Source organism: Vigna angularis, chromosome 6 (genome assembly GCF_016808095.1).
Source record: "Vigna angularis cultivar LongXiaoDou No.4 chromosome 6, ASM1680809v1, whole genome shotgun sequence".
NCBI classification, from domain to species: Eukaryota; Viridiplantae; Streptophyta; class Magnoliopsida; order Fabales; family Fabaceae; genus Vigna; species Vigna angularis.
The window spans coordinates 4,461,179-4,478,100 of NC_068975.1; the positions used below are offsets into that span (position 1 = coordinate 4,461,179).

The 16,922-nt window shown below is 34.7% G+C and overlaps 1 protein-coding gene across 1 annotated transcript; it reads right to left on the reverse strand.

Moving 5' to 3' along the window:
• Positions 1 to 12,209: 12,209 nt before the first annotated feature.
• On the reverse strand, positions 12,210 to 14,338 carry LOC108341416 (uncharacterized). The gene is made up of 4 exons (XM_052879519.1): positions 13,283 to 14,338; positions 12,980 to 13,203; positions 12,651 to 12,908; positions 12,210 to 12,570 (listed from the first exon to the last, which is right to left on the reverse strand). The coding sequence occupies exons 1-4, from the start codon at positions 14,336 to 14,338 to the stop codon at positions 12,210 to 12,212; spliced, it is 1,899 nt and encodes a 632-aa protein (XP_052735479.1).
• Positions 14,339 to 16,922: the final 2,584 nt, after the last annotated feature.

A 16,922-nucleotide genomic window follows, 5' to 3' on the forward strand; every position in this document is an offset into this window, starting at 1 on the left:
TTAATTAGCAAATTAATTATAACTTTTTATTAATTATAAATATTATTTTAGATATTAATAATTTTAAATTTATAAATAACTTAGTCAGTATGATTATTTTGTCTTCAAATTTACTAATTTTTTCAGTGATGTCTTCTATTGATGTCATTTATTAGTGTTTTTAAGTTAGTTATGTTTTACCATCAGTGATATGAGTATTTCTTGGGTCATCATGATATCAAGTATTATTTTTTATTACAGTGAAATGAGACTTTTTTTGTTGTTGAAATAATTAAGTTCGAATTTGTGGTGATGTTAATGAAAGTTATTTTCATGACATTATTAAAATTATTTATGAATTAATGTATATCAAAATTATTTGTTAGAATTTTTGGTGAGGTTATTTTTTAATTGATGTCACTTATTAGTTTAATTTTTTTTTCTCTATTTTCGTCATTAATTAATATTATATGTTATGTAAAAGTTTTGTATTTATTATTAAAAGAAGTGCTATATCTAAATAAGAAATTAAAATTTTACAAATTAATATTATTTTATTTAAATGCATTATTTAAAAATTAAAAAATTTAACATAAAATAATTTAAATTTCTTGAAAATTATAAAATTTCTTATTCAGATATAAAATGTTACGTATAGACTTGTCGTTGGTAATGAAGAATTGTTAAAATAAGATTAGTTGAACCAACCAACAACCTAGTCAAATTAGTCATGTCAAACTTTTTGCGTACGAAAGTTTCTGGAATAAAGAGATTAGTTATTTATGATAAGACCGATTAAATTATATCAACAAATAGGAAAAGATATAAAATTTAGAAGATGATGTTATTAATGATGAAATCTAAAACTTGTAGAATTTATAAATAGAAATTTTGACTTGCATAGTTGCAATTAAAAGAAAAAAGACATAAAATTATTGGGTACCACAAAAGGCTTGATAAATCTTAAAGTTCAACATAAAAAATAACAAATTTTATCAAATTGTTCATAGAAGAACTTTAATAGAGAATTTCTCTCCCCTTAAATGATAACTAAACATCTCTCTATTCCATTCATTCACAAAGTATTTATACCTCTTTTACAGAAAAAACAACATAACTAAGTTTGTAAATTTTTTATTCAAAGTTTAACAAGTGGACATTCTATTCTCATTCAAGCAAACAACACATATAAGTAGCATTTCTCTCATGTGAGCCTCCACATGTTAAGCATCATCATGTAATTGTACCTCCATTAGATTAGCCATCATTTGCAAGGTTTCTTGGGGCAATTTAGCTCCGACTCTTGTGATGAGCCCTCTTAAATCTTGTATTGGTCTCAAGCTTCCATTTGGTTTTGGGTATAGGCTTCATGACTCATGCACTTGAACTTGGTCAATGATTTCCACATCATTCCCTTCCTCTTCAAAATGTTTTGTTCTCAAATTCGATTAAAGGATACCAACAAAAGAAACAAGAGATTAGCCACATTAAAAATATTACTTACACCATACTCACCTGAGACATGTAGTTTTTAGGTATTATCCTTTATCTTGGCCAATACTTGAAAAGTATCATCACATCTTTGCATAACCTTAGACATATTTTGTGATGGAAAACACTCTTTTAAGAAATGTACGTATTCAATTACTTGCTTTAAATGTGATATTTTTCCTTCCTTTGTTAACATATTTTGCATCTTTCATTTTCTTCTCAATTTAGGCCCTGACTTTCCCATATAACTTCTTGACATATCCTGCCCAAACTTATTCTATTAAATTTATTGAGAAATGATAGTAATGGTAACAAACCCAAACGAGTTAAATGATGAAAATCATAAACAATTTCAAAGGGGAATAATAATGTGTACAACTCTATTGTAAGAAAATTCAACATGAGTTAAACATTCTTTCCTAGTTCTAAGATTTTTCTTAACTATAGCTTTAATAAGAGTAAAAAAGGTTTTATTTACCAACTAGATTTTTCCATTTGTCTACGGGTGGCATGTTATTGAAAACAAAAATTTAGTTCCAATATTACACTACAAAGTCTTCCAGAAGTGACAAAGAAATTTGGAATTACAGTGAGATACAATAATTATAGAAAATTCATACAATCTAGCCACTTCTTTGAAAAATAAGTGAGCAACATCACATGCATCTTTTATTGTTTCAAGAGTCATCTTAGAATACTGTTAAGATGTCGGCAAGTGTATCGAATCGTATCAAGTAATAATAAATGGTAAGACCAAATATCGTTTCTCAAGAGACTCACAACACTAGACAATTATGTAATTACTTAACTAATTAAGACTTAAGAACAATTTTTGGGGGTTTTGAATGCAAATGAGATAAAAATAAACATGAATGCAATTTTGTAACATCCCATAATCTCACACTTGATAATTCATAATTTATATATTGTAACATTACATTTACGGTAACATCCCGTAAACTCACACTTGAAAATTTATAGTTGATATATATCTATACATATGTTTTAAACTCAGATTTCAACTACAAACTCATAAATATAACTCGAATTCTTTTAATTTATTCTTCTATCTCTTTCTTCATTGGCACTGGATCAGACGACATTCCTTCATCTGCTCCCGTATAACGAATTATACGATCATCACACATACACAAACACAAACAAGTAGGGTGAGCTAACATGCAACAAATCATTTATAAAACATGCATAATTACTTTGATACAAACATTATATAATAATTATGTCAGACACCCTCATACCATCATACCACAATTCCTATTAGACACTCGTCCCACAATACACAATAAACACTCATCCCATAATACTCAATAGAAACTCGTTCCACAATACCCAATAGACACTCATCCGGATTATACGTTGATGAGCGGTCATGAGAGGTTATGTACTTGTAATGACTTCTACTTCTTCTTACAAATACACTTTCAAAATACTCCATACCATTCACAAGGTTAGTCCTCAACACTATGTCCAAAACCGATACATAGACCAGGACCTCCTGCCCCTCTCACCTCATAATTCATCCTTCTCTACTTGAGACTGGATGATTATTAGAGTATCAGGATAACCTCCAACAACAGGACCCTCAACATCAACATATACACAAATACCATATCATTACAGAATCTCTCCACGAGACTCATATCATGCTCACATTCCTCAACTCATATTATACCATTACGAAATCTCCCCATAATACTCATATCATATTCAGATGCATAAATTCAAATCCAATATAATAAAATACAATCATCACAGAAATCATACAAAATGAATGTATAAATAAATTAACAATACTAAAATATCACTATAAATGGTCACTGAAGAAGAATCAAATGTTTGACGAATCAAACTCACCATAAACGCCAGTACATATGACTAGTCACAACTTACTGGATTGGACCAGAGCTGCTCTATGATTAGGGATGTACCAACTCCGGTTTTTAAGATTCCTCTATCCTACCATCACAATTATAATTCATAATTTCGTATCTATCACAATAACATGAATTCATTCCAACGAGATATATTGCACAATAGTTTAACAATACATAATCTGTTCAACAAGATTTAAGTTAAAAACTTGTCGAGTAGACTTCCAAGAAAGAGAGGTGCGTCACAATGGATAACTTAAGTACCAAGTCTTTCCTTAGCCAAAGTGTTCCTCAACTAGTTTTAACAAATTTCTTATTTACATATTCAAAACAACAACATATAATATTAACACAGAAATTCAATATAGATAGATATACAGTAAGCATTAACAGTATTCACATAGAACTTCAAGACATGAATAGTAATAAAACAGTACTAAATCATAATATAAAAGCTTAGAAGGGTTAGCTCCCCTACCTCTATTCCAGACTTCTCTTATTCCGAATTTGTTTCCCCGAAAACCCTTCAAAACCTCTACTCTTCTTGCAACTAAAAATTTCTCCCTAACTCTTTCTTCTCTATTTCTCAAGCTCTCACTTGATTCTTCTTCTCTTTGTGCAGAATAACCTCTCCTCTCATGGCTATTTATAGTACAAAAATTTTACTATTTAACAATTTTTTAATATTATTTATTATTTTAGTATTATCTTATTATATTAATATTTTAATCACCACTTGGCCTATTTGATCTCTCAATAATGCCTTAAAATCTGAGTGCTTTATCCACTATCAATATTTTAAATTTTATTTTATTTTTTAGTATTTTTTTTAACAAAAAGGTAGAAAAGAGTTTGAACCCATCACCACAAATTTTCTACCAATTAAGCTACCAAAATTCCTTATTTAACTTTTCACATAAACTTATTATATTTTCCATTCACAAAGAAATTCATTTCTACTAGTAATAAAATTGTAAATATTTTTCATGGGTCTTACAAATTTGATCAATTGAGGCTAAACACTAGAATGGATAGATGAAATTAATAATATGAGATGAATATGTTGTTGGGGTTTAGATTTTACCTAGTTTACTCTCACGAATATATGAATTTGTCTTCTTCATTCAATTGTTAACGTCACTCTCTAAATTACTTAAAACTCGATCCCTCGACGAAGAAAGTCTATCCTTAATTACTAGACCACAATCCCTTGCATCCCTAATAATTAATTATGCATAACGATTAGGAGCTTAAGATGACCAAAACTCATATCCCCATCCCTGAGCAATACTGCTTTTGGGAGCAATTCTCTAGAACCTGAATTGTAAGATACCTCCCGGTACTCATGCAAATCTTACATCATGCTATGAATGAGTTAAACATAACAAGCATTGAGCAAAGAAGAATTACCCTAACAATTAATGAAAGAAGCATATATAATTAAAACCAATTGAAATACATGAGAGTTTAAAGGTTACATCTTCCCCAACAACAAATTGAATTTAGCTCTCCCTTGTCATGGGGAAACTAGATGAACAATGGAATGAAAGAGATAGAAAAACCCTAGAAAGAGAAGAGGAGAGTTGTCACATCCCCAAATATACCCCCAAGGGGTGAAAAATGTGTTTTTGTGCTCAAGCCATCAAGAGATACAATCCCTAGGACGTCCAAGTCCTTAAACAAATCAAAATAATAACAGAAAACAGGTCCAATTCCACGTCGCTGGCGCTCAACGCCCCTGGAAGGACGCCCAGGCATGATGCGGGAAGAAAACTGGCGCTTAGCCCCCCTTAGGGGCGCTCAGCCCTAGCGGTAGCATTCCAAAACTCACTTTCTTATTTGCTGTTTTGCTTGCTTTTATGGCTGATTCAACTCTATACAACTCTATATATTGTTGGAGATTCTTCGAGGCACATTATTAGCTACAAAATAAAGGGAATTTAGTGATAAAATCATAAAGTATAACCTTTACTCACTTATTCTCTAAACTAAAGCAAAAATATGAGTTCAAGCAAGTTTTAAGTCAAAAAAGGTGCGTTTGATATCAAAATTGAATCACAAATAATGGTATATTTAACCGTTATCACAATCCCAAACTTGAAGCTTTGTTTGTCCTCAAGCAAAATGTAACTTTGCTTAAACAAAATAATCATACTACAATGGTCAAGCATATCAAAAAGCATTTTCTTTTTAGATAAGTAAATCACTCATGAATGCTCATCATTGAAATATTAGTCAAGATATAATGATGCTTTAGCCAATCAAGCTTCAACTGTGGTGCTCACATAATCAAGACATGCACAACAGATGCAAACCTCATGAATAATCAATAATCAAGCAAGAATGTTACCCTATATGCATGGAACTATTCCTCACCAAAGATAGTGATTCACTCAAGCACTCAAAAGTGTTTCACTCAAACTCAAAGGTGTATAGTGAGGTGACACTCTTACACTCTACCATCACAATGTCATATGAATAAACTTTGCCTTTCATTTAACTGCATATCAAACACACTCACAAGCAAGTTATCATCACAAGGACTTTTCAAGGCTTGTAACATGGTCGGGCTAAGAAGAAAATTGGTTTTTTTAGAAAACAAAATCCTTGAGTTAAGAGAGTGCATAATTCATTTATTCACATTAATAATAATCTCTCTTTCTTCTTTTATGTGAGAAACCAATATTCAACTCATTCCCAACTTTCCTTTCATTGAGCTTAACCTTTTTTTTTCATTTCTTTTCTTCTCTTTTCTTTTTCTTTTGCTTTTTTTGCTCTTTCTCAATGCTCTTTAATGAATTTCACAAAGTTCTTTCCGGTTTCTCACAACCCCAAACTTGAACCATTCTCCATTACCATATAAACATACTTTACTTAACTCAAGGTAAGGATTTCAAAAAGGGATTTTTAACTTTCAACTTTAGGCTCAAGGTTCAAAGGATAAAGAGAAACATTGTTCTTTGATGGGTTCACCTATTGGCATTGGCTCTAAGGAAAAAGAAAACATGGCCTTGATCATGTGTAACAAGCAAGCAATTGGTTCAATCATAGAAAATTAGGCAAAATCAACCATGCTTCCAAAGCAATAACATTCAATCAATCAAAAACTTTGGAGCCCAATCTCTCACAGGCTAAATCAAGTTCCACAATTTGATAAATATCCTGCCTAGCATATTAATCACAATTGAAACCATGCATCTTTTTTAACAATTATGAGCAACCACCATTTATGCTTAAAAGCCTCACCAATCATTAACTCAACATACATCATAGAACAATAGAACAAACACAAGAATATTACTCATCACAAACAACAATTTATCACATCATACCAAACCATTACAGCACAATTCATTAAACCAAGTACATAAACAATCTAACATAAAAACAAAATAAATAAAATTCAAATAAGCATAAAAATAAAACAAAAACATAAAACTCTTGATCCAGCAACATCCATCAGTAGATGCTTTCATCTGAATCTTCCAGCATCCATCAGTAGATGTTGATCTTTCTCATCTTCATCGTCATCCATCAGTAGATGTCGCCAGTAGCATCCATCAATAGACGCTTAATCACATAGCATCCATCAGTAGATGCTTAATTTAGTAGCATCCATCAGTATATGCTTAATCTAGTAGCATTCATCAGTAGATGCTCTCATCTGAATCTTCATCATCATAGCATCAATCAGTAGATGCTTTAATCTAGTAGCATCCATTAGTAGATGATGCTCCTCATAGCAGCATCCATCAGTAGATGCTATCATTTGAGACCTCCTAGCATCCCTTAGTAGATGTTGTCCAACATCCATCAATAGATGTTGTCATTACTGCAAAGCAAAATCAAATCCAAACCACACAAATAATCAATTAAAAAGAAAAAGTCAGAAATTGGGTTGCCTCTCAATAAGCGCTTGTTTAACGTCACGAACCTGACACCATTAAGAACAATTCAAATTTTTGATATTGGTGCTTTTCTCTCTTTCATCATACCAACATAACTTCAACAAATTCCTAGTCACCATCTTTACTCTCCTTGAATAAGGAGTCTCAATCTGAATAACTCCATTATCTTTAATATCTTTAATCACCCATAACCTGTTCTTGAATTTCACTGGTTTGCCAAGGTAGGGTTCATTATTTTCATGCATAGAGTCTCGATGAACTAGTTTCTCTTCATTATTTACCTTATTCATCTACTATTGGCAGTCTTCTCTACTTCCAGACCTAAAAAGAAAGATTCTAATTGCACTTGAAGTATGGCGCTCAACGCCCTCAATGGGGCGCCCAAGCGATGATGCGTGAAATCCTGCGCTGAGGGCTGTTAAAGGGGCAATCAGGCGCCCTGCGACCTTCTTCAGTCTTCTTATTTTTTTCATGATCTTATGCTCCTAGGACAAACTTTCGGATTTAATCCTGCAGACACTAAAGAACACTGCATTACAGCACCCAATTAGCACAAACAGATAAAAAGATAAAATGAAAGATAAAACAAAAATTAAAAACAAAAAGATAAAATTAAAGATAAAAAGATAAAATTAAAGATAAAGTCTAATCGGTTAAGAATTACACAAAAGTATAGTTTAAACCATGAGTCCCCAACAACAGCGCCAAAAACTTGTTAAGATGTCGGCAAGTGTACCGAATCGTATCAAGTAATAATAAATGGTAAGACCCCCAAGAGACTCACGGCACTAGACAGTTATGTAATTACTTAACTAATTAAGACTTAAGAACAATTTTTGGGGTTTTTGAATGTAAATGCAATAAAAATAAACATGAATGCAATTTGATCAATTGAGGCTAAACACTAAAATGGATGGATGAAGTTGATAACATGAGATGAATAAGCAATACAGCTTTCAGGAGAAATTCTTCATAACATGAATTGTAAGATACCTCCCGGTGCTTATGCAAATCATACAGCATGCCATGAATGAGTTAAACATAACAAGCGTTGAGCGAAGAAGAATTATCCTAACAATTAATGAAAGAAGCATATATAATTAAAACAAATTCAAACACATGAGAGTTTAAATGTTACATCTTCCCTAACAACAAATTGAATTTAGTTCCCCCTTGTCATGGGAAAACTAGTTAAGATGTCGGCAAGTGTACCGAATTATATCAAGTAATAATAAATGGTAAGACCCCCCAAGAGACTCATGACACTAGACAGTTATGTAATTACTTAACTAATTAAGACTTAAGAACAATTTTTGGGGTTTTTGAATGTAAATGCAATAAAAATAAACATGAAAGCAATTTGATCAATTGAGCCTAAACACTAGAATGGATGGATGAAGTTGATAATATGAGATGAATAAGCAATACTAATTTTAGGAGAAATTCTTCATAACATGAATTGTAAGATACCTCCCGGTACTCATGCAAATCATACATCATGCCATGAATGAGTTAAAAATAACAAGCATTGAGTGAAGAAGAATTACCCTAACAATTAATGAAAGAAACATATATAATTAAAACCAATTCAAACACATGAGAGTTTAAATGTTACATCTTCCTTAACAACAAATTGAATTTAGTTCCCCTTGTCATGGGGAAACTAGTTAAGATGTCGGCAAGTGTACCGAATCGTATCAAGTAATAATAAATAGTAAGACCCCCCAAAAGACTCACGGCACTAGACAGTTATGTAATTACTTAACTAATTAAGACTTAAGAACAATATTTGGGTTTTTGTAATGTAAATGCAATAAAAATAAACATGAATTCAATTTGATCAATTAAGGCTAAACACTAGAATGGATGGATGAAGTTGATAATATGAGATGAATAAGCAATACTGCTTTTGGGAGAAATTCTTCATAACATGAATTGTAAGATACCTCCCGGTACTCATGCAAATCATACATCATGCCATGAATGAGTTAAACATAACAAGCATTGAGCGAAGAAGAATTACCCTAACAATTAATGAAAGAAGCATATATAATTAAAACCAATTCAAACACATGAGAGTTTAAATGTTACATCTTCCCTAACAAAAAATTGAATTTAGTTCCCCCTTGTCATGGGGAAACTAGATGAACAATAGAATGAAAGAGATAGAATAACCCTAGAAAGAGAAGAGGAGAGTTGTCACATCCCTAAATCTACCCCGAAGCGGTGAAAAGTGTGTTTCTGTGCTCAAACCATCGAGAGATACATTCCCTAGGACGTCGAAGGCCTTAAATAGATCAAAATAATAACAAAAAATGGGTCCAAATCCACGTCGCTGACCCTCAGCGCCCCTGCAAGGGCGCCCGAGCGTGGTGCGGGAAGAAAACTAGCGCTCAGCCCCCTTTAGGGGCACTCAACCTTGGGGGTAGCATTCCAAAACTCACTTTTTTTGTTGTTTTCCTTGCTTTTATGGCTGATTCAGCTTTATACAGCTCTATATGTTATTGGAGATTCTTCAAAGCACATTATTAGCTACAAAATAAAGGGAATTTACGGATAAAAACATAAGGTTTAATCATTCACTAAGTCCCTATTTTCGCATGGAATCTCAATTTCGTCCCTTTCTTTCTGAAAATATCAATTGGGTCCCAATTTTATGAAAATTGCAACAAATGGATCCTTTTCGTTAAATAGTGTCAAACGGCGTTACGGTGTGTTTGACGTGGCACGCTGTTGTGGACGTGTTATCTGACGTGGTTGATTCAAGCAGGAGCAGTGGGGCACGTGGAAATTGAATATTTTATAAATAAAAAGAAAAGAATTGTTTTAAACGAAATTGGGGATTGAGGTTTCGTGCAGATCGAATTAGGGATTCTTCTCAGTACTTCTAGGGTTCGGTTCGTGCAGATCGAATTAGGGATTGAGGTTTCGTGCAGATCGAATTCTTTTGAGTACTTCTACGATTTAATCGAAGTTGCGGTTGAAGATGCATCCCTGCTCGTCTTCGTCATGCAGCGGGTGGCGGAAGCAAGATAGTAATGTGGTCTGTGGTGGTGCTCGAGGAGTTAAGAACAACAATGGTAGTCCGTTGTGCTATTGTGGGATGAACTGTGTTATCAGAAATGCAAGAAGAGTCAAGAACATAGGCAAGCAATTTTGGGGTTACCCTAAGTTCAAGGTAAGGTTTTTTGTTGGGTTTTTCGTTGTTCTTATTTTCAGTTCGAGGGTGCCTTGATTGGTGTTTTGTTGTACAGAATGGTGGTGAAGATGATGGTTGCAATTATTTAACATGGTGTGCAGATCATGGGGTTATTGAAATGGAAACCAGTGCAAAGTGTGAAGGCAAGTCTAAGTGTTTGCTGAACAGAGAAGCAATGGAAGGTGGATGGAAGATTATAAGTGATTTGGACTGCTCTGTGAAGAAATTGGGAAATAGGCTTAATGTACTGTTAGGGATTGTCTGTGTTCTTGTGGTGAACATTATTGTACTTACAATAGTGTTTTTTCGTTCACCATCACCATGATTTCATTGTACTTATGATGGAATGTACTTAGAATGCAATGAACCAAAGTTATTTTGACTATAAAAGTTTGTATTGTTTGTAATTTTTGGTCATATATGTGACGCTCGTTCTTATGATGGAATGTACTTCATGTTGATTTTGCATGTTTTGTCAGTTAGCGAGCGTTCGTATGTAGCGTTCGGTTTTAATTTGGGTTGAATCTTAAAGCGTTCGGTCTGTGTGGTAGAGTTTGTGAGCGTTCGGTTTTGGCGTTTTGTTATACTAGAGATTGTAACGTTCGGCAGACTCAAGTAACTTTTAGGCGTTCGTTCCTTATATGTGATGTTGATTTTGCATGTTTTGTCAGTTAGCGAGCGTCCGTTCGGTTTTAATTTGGGTTGAATCTTAAAGGTTCGGTCTGTGTGGTAGTGTTTGTGAGCGTTCGGTTTTGGCGTTTTGTTATACTAGTGATTGTAACGTTCGGCAAACTCGAGTAACTTTTAGGCGTTCGTTCCTTATATGTGATGTTGATTTTGCATGTTTTGTCAGTTAGCGAGCGTCCGTTCGGTTTTAATTTGGGTTGAATCTTAAAGCGTTCGGTCTGTGTGGTAGAGTTTGTGAGCGTTCGGTTTTGGCGTTTTGTTATACTAGTGATTGTAACGTTCGGCAGACTCGAGTAACTTTTAGGCGTTCGTTCCTTATATGTGATGTTGATTTTGCATGTTTTGTCAGTTAGCGAGCGTCCGTTCGGTTTTAATTTGGGTTGAATCTTAAAGCGTTCGGTCTGTGTGGTAGTGTTTGTGAGCGTTCGGTTTTGACGTTTTGTTATACTAGTGATTGTAACGTTCGACAGACTCGAGTAACTAACCATCATCCTTATTGCTGGATACTCCATATTCACACAGGGCCAATATCATCACCTTCATTAATCTAAAGTAGTACATCAATGCACAGCAAAACAGTTCTTTAATATCAACATAACATCAATGCACACAACAGATAAATGGAACCTAATGAAGCATATCTACTGAAATTTAATTAAGCTGAAGTAGTACATAAAAGTGCTGTCATACAGACCAGAATATTACAACAGTTATCAACTTGAAGTTCCATCAGTTATCAACTGCAGTACCAGAAATATTACAAATTTGCAGCATCTACTGCTTTTCTACATATTGTTTTGTAGACAAAAAATATTACAAAATTTAATTCCTACTGTCTACTACGGTTGATTCCCAGAGTGATGTGCTGATGTACTAGGCTGATGTGCTGATGTACAGAATATTTCAGATTGTTCAGTGGATGGAGTTGCTTGGGTTGCTGATGTACTGGGCACAGTTCCTGGTTGGGTTGCTGATGGGCAATGAGTTCTGTTATGGCCATGTTCTCTACATATGCCACATCTCTTTTGCAAGCCAGATTTGGTCATTCTTGATTCATCCTTCCTCATTTCCCATTGCTCTAGCCTTCGTTTTCTCTTTGGTCGTCCAGGCATTACTCTTTTTGTGTGGTGGAGACACATCAGGATATGGAGTAATGTTCCACATGTTGGCTCCATTTAAAAAGGGATATATGATTGTTGAATATGTCTCCTCATATTTGGACTTCATGTAGCAAGACTTAATAAATTGTTCTCCATCAATGTTGAGGAACTTCATTGCAGCCAATGAATGACAACAGGGGATTCCAGTCATCATCCAAGTTCTGCATGTGCATGAGGACTCATCTAGGTTGACTACAAACTTATCTCCATTGTTAGACATGTGACGAACTTCGAATAGCTTGTTGCCTGACCAACTGTGTACAAGAAGACAACAATAATTATTAGGCACAGTAGTAAATTAATATATAACATAGAAGTGATTACTGAAATTTACCTAGGAATCCAATTTTTAGTTAAATGACATTCCTTTCTAAATCTGGATAGAATCTTGGGACAGATGGATCCAGTAAATGATGATAGGCTTGATCTGTTCTTTGCCCATCTTTGCATGAGGTAAAGTCGTATCGTCTCCAACATCGTAATGATGGGTTTACTCCTGGCAGAAATGAGGACATTGTTGAAGCCCTCACTCATATTGTTTACTAAGGTGTCAGATTTAGCTCTTTTAGTGAACCTTGATCTTGACCAATACCTACAACAAATAATAGAATTATTATTAACATTATATGAATAAGGAAATATGTTATACTTTTGAAGACTAACCTTGGAGGGATGGCAATCAAATGCTTATAAGCATCTTCGTTTACTGCTCTTATGTTTCTCATTTCCATCTCCCATGTTTGTGGATGTGTGGCTGTAGCTGCCTTCCACATTAAACGCTTCAGGTTTTTACCAGGGTATTTCTTCCTGAAGTTGGCATACATATGCCTCACACAAAACCTTTGATCAACTCTAGGAAGCAATTCATCTATTGCATGAAGTAGACCCTGCAAACAATATACAAGTAATGAATACAGGCAACAAATACTTAACAACCTCAAATTAAAATGTACAAATTAATATTACCTTCTGCTGGTTTGATATAAAGGTAAATGTGGAACAAATTTCAGCCCCTCCAAGGTCATCTACCAACAGTTCCAGGAACCACTTCCATGACTCCTTGTTCTCAACTTCAACAACACAGTATGCAATTGGCAACATCTGCTCATTCCCATCTCGGCCAACAGCTGTTAACAACTCACCACCGTACTTACCTTTCAAAAATGCTCCATCTAAACCAATAATTGGCCTGCATGACATAAAACTGTCTTTGCAAGCCTTTAAACATACATAAAATCTCTTGAAAATGACTTTACCCCCCACATCCTCAACCTTTAGTTTCACTGTTGACCCAGGATTTTTGGCCACCAACTCATGGGCATAATCATATAACCTTTTATATTGTTCTTTGAAAGAGCCATCAATTTGCTCTGTTGCTATGTTTTTGGCCCTATAGGCCATACACCTAGAAATACCAATGTTCCATTTCCTTTGAATTTTTTCCCTTATATCCACACCCTTAACTGTAGGATTATCTGTAATAGTTTTGTGTATCTTTTTGCTCAACCACTTGGCATCAATTAATTTAAGGTTGAACTCCCTGCTACAGGTATGGTTGTCCACCATTGTTCTCAACTGCCATGTTTTCACTGCCTTCATATAACCAAAATATAACTTCCAAGGGCATTTACCTTTTGCACCCACACACTTCAACCTGATTCTTTGTTTATCATTCTTAACAAAGTGTATATTTCTTCCATTATCCAACGCATAATCTTTTATAGCCTCCAAAATGTCTTGCTTTTCAGCAAAATATATCCCAACTTCCCACTTAAAGTCAACCATACTTTTTGGCAACACAAATGTTGGAAAACTCCCATAACCCTTTACACTAGAACATGGTCCACTAGAGTAACTTTCTGCTCCACTAATTAATTGTTCAGATTCCCACTCATCATCTGATAAACCTCTATCACAACCAACATTTGACATACTTTCTGCTCCACTAATTAATGGTCCACTAGAGTCATTTGACATACTTTGGACTTCCACTTCCACATTTCCCTCGAAGTCTACATGCATATCGTCATCTATATCACAACCAACATTGATATCAACAAGCCCCTCCAACCACTCATTATTTCCATCACCACTACCATTCTCAAAAGAGGAATTCCAACTTCAAATTTCCACATCTTCTTCAACTTCATTCTGTTCTACACCTTCATGTTCACCATCACCATCAACCTCTTCCTCCATAACAGCCTCAACTTCCACTTCTTCACCATCCCCACCAACTTCCTGAACTTGTTCAACTCCAACAACCTCTTCCTCCATAACAGCCTCAACTTCAACTTGTTCACCCATCTCTTCCAACACACAACCAACTTATTCAACTCCAACAACCTCTTCCTCCATAACAGCCTCAACTTCCACTTGTTCACCCATCTCTTCCAACACACAACCAACTTGTTCAACTCTAACATCCTCTTCCTCCATAACAGCCTCAACTTCCACTTCTTCACCATCACCACCAACTTCCTCAACTTGTTGAAGTCCATCAACCTCTTCCTCCATTACAGCCTCAACTTCCACTTCTTCACCCCTCTCTTCAACTTCTCCTTCATCATTACCAACATATTCGACCATATGTATGACTTCGGGTTCAGAAACAGGGTGTATCAAAAACACATGGACCTCATCATTCAGCCTAGCTAAATTAACCATATGCATGGCACCAGTGTCATCACACAGACGCTCTAACTTATCATCCAAAATTGAAGCCCCTCCTACAGAGTACCACATATCTTTAAGCCCATCGTATCCCAAAGACTTCACTACACTAACAATCACGAAATAACTCCAAACATCTGGGTCAAACATAAACCTAGATGTCTCCCCCCCTTCATACTTAAGCTTCCCATCGTTAACTAATTTCCCTCCATGGTGAAAGACAACCTCAATATCCTCGTCCATGATGCAAAACACTATATATAAGTATTTGTACACCTATAATATAATCAATTCACGACAAAACATGTATTAAAACCGTAACCAAAACACACTCACACACACAGAAAATTATCACTTTAAACATGGGGGGCATGGGGGGACCACAACATTGCAATAAAAAATGGAACACAATCCGACCAAGGGGACCACAACATTGCAATAAAAAATAAAACACAATACATAGACGGGGACCACCACCAAACATCGCAAAATAAAGGTTTCTAACAAAACCAAACTTTTACTGACCTGGCCACTCCAGATTGCAACTGAAGAAGGTCCCACAACTCCGATGAGGACGACAACTGCACACTCTCTGAAGGTAACCTCGATTCAACCCTAAATACCCAAATTGATACCCCAATTTTCTGAAATGAAATCAACTTTGGACGAACCGAACCCTAGAAGTACTGAGAAGAATCCCTAATCCGATCTGCACGAAACCTCAATCCCCAATTTCGTTTAAAACAATTCTTTTCTTTTTACTTATAAAATATTCAATTTCCACGTGCCCCACTGCTCCTTCTTGAATCAACCACGTCAGATAACACGTCCACAACAGCGTGCCACGTCAAACACACCGTAACGCCGTTTGACACTATTTAACGGAAAGGATCCATTTGTTGCAATTTTCATAAAATTGGGACCCAATTGATATTTTCAGAAAGAAAGGGACAAAATTGAGATTCCATGCGAAAATAGGGACTTAGTGAATGATTAAACCAAAACATAAAGTATAACCTCTCAAAACTAGTGCCTAAATGGGTTAGAAATGGGTTAAAAATGGAATTTATGCACCAATAAGACCTTAGAAAAAAAATAATGCCTAAATAGGTTAGAAATGGGTTAAAAATGGGTTTTTAAAGGAGTTAGTTATATGGAGAATTTGCATTAAATGCTAGGCTAGTTAGTTAAAGGCTCATCCTCATTAATGTTTAGGCTCCTCCATTAACTGTGGATCCTGGATTACGAGCTAGTAGCTCATTTGCATAATCATATATCCTTTTATATTGGTCTTTGAAAGACCCATCAACATGGTTTGAAGCAATGGCTTTTTCCCTATAAGCCATGCATCTGGATATACCTACATTCCATTTTTATTTATCTTCTCACGAATTTCCACTCCTTTTACTTTCGGATTTTCTCTAATAGTTTTCTCCAACCTCTTACTCAGCCATTTTGGATTAAGTAATTTTACTTTGTGCTCTCTACTATAACTGTGGTTGTCAACAATAGTCTTTGATTACCATGTATGTATTGCATCCATATAAGCAAAATATGTCATCCAGGGGCATTTTCCTTTAGCACCCAAACACTTTAGCCTAATTCTCTTATCATTTTAAAGAAATCTTATATTTCTACCATTTTCTACTGCATACTTTTTATGGCATCCAAAAAATCTTGCTTCTGAGCAAAATAAGTGCTTAAATCTCATTCGTAATCCACCATTGTTTTAGGCATACAAAATGTTACAAAATTCCCATAACCTTCTTCTTCATCATCTTCTCCATCACTTTCTGCTCCATTAACTAATTCTTCGGATTCTCATTCATCATCGGACAACATCTATCATCATCACTATTTATGCCATCATCAAGATCACTATCAGACATCTGAGTCCATGATGGTCCATCATATTGCACATCAACTTTGACAT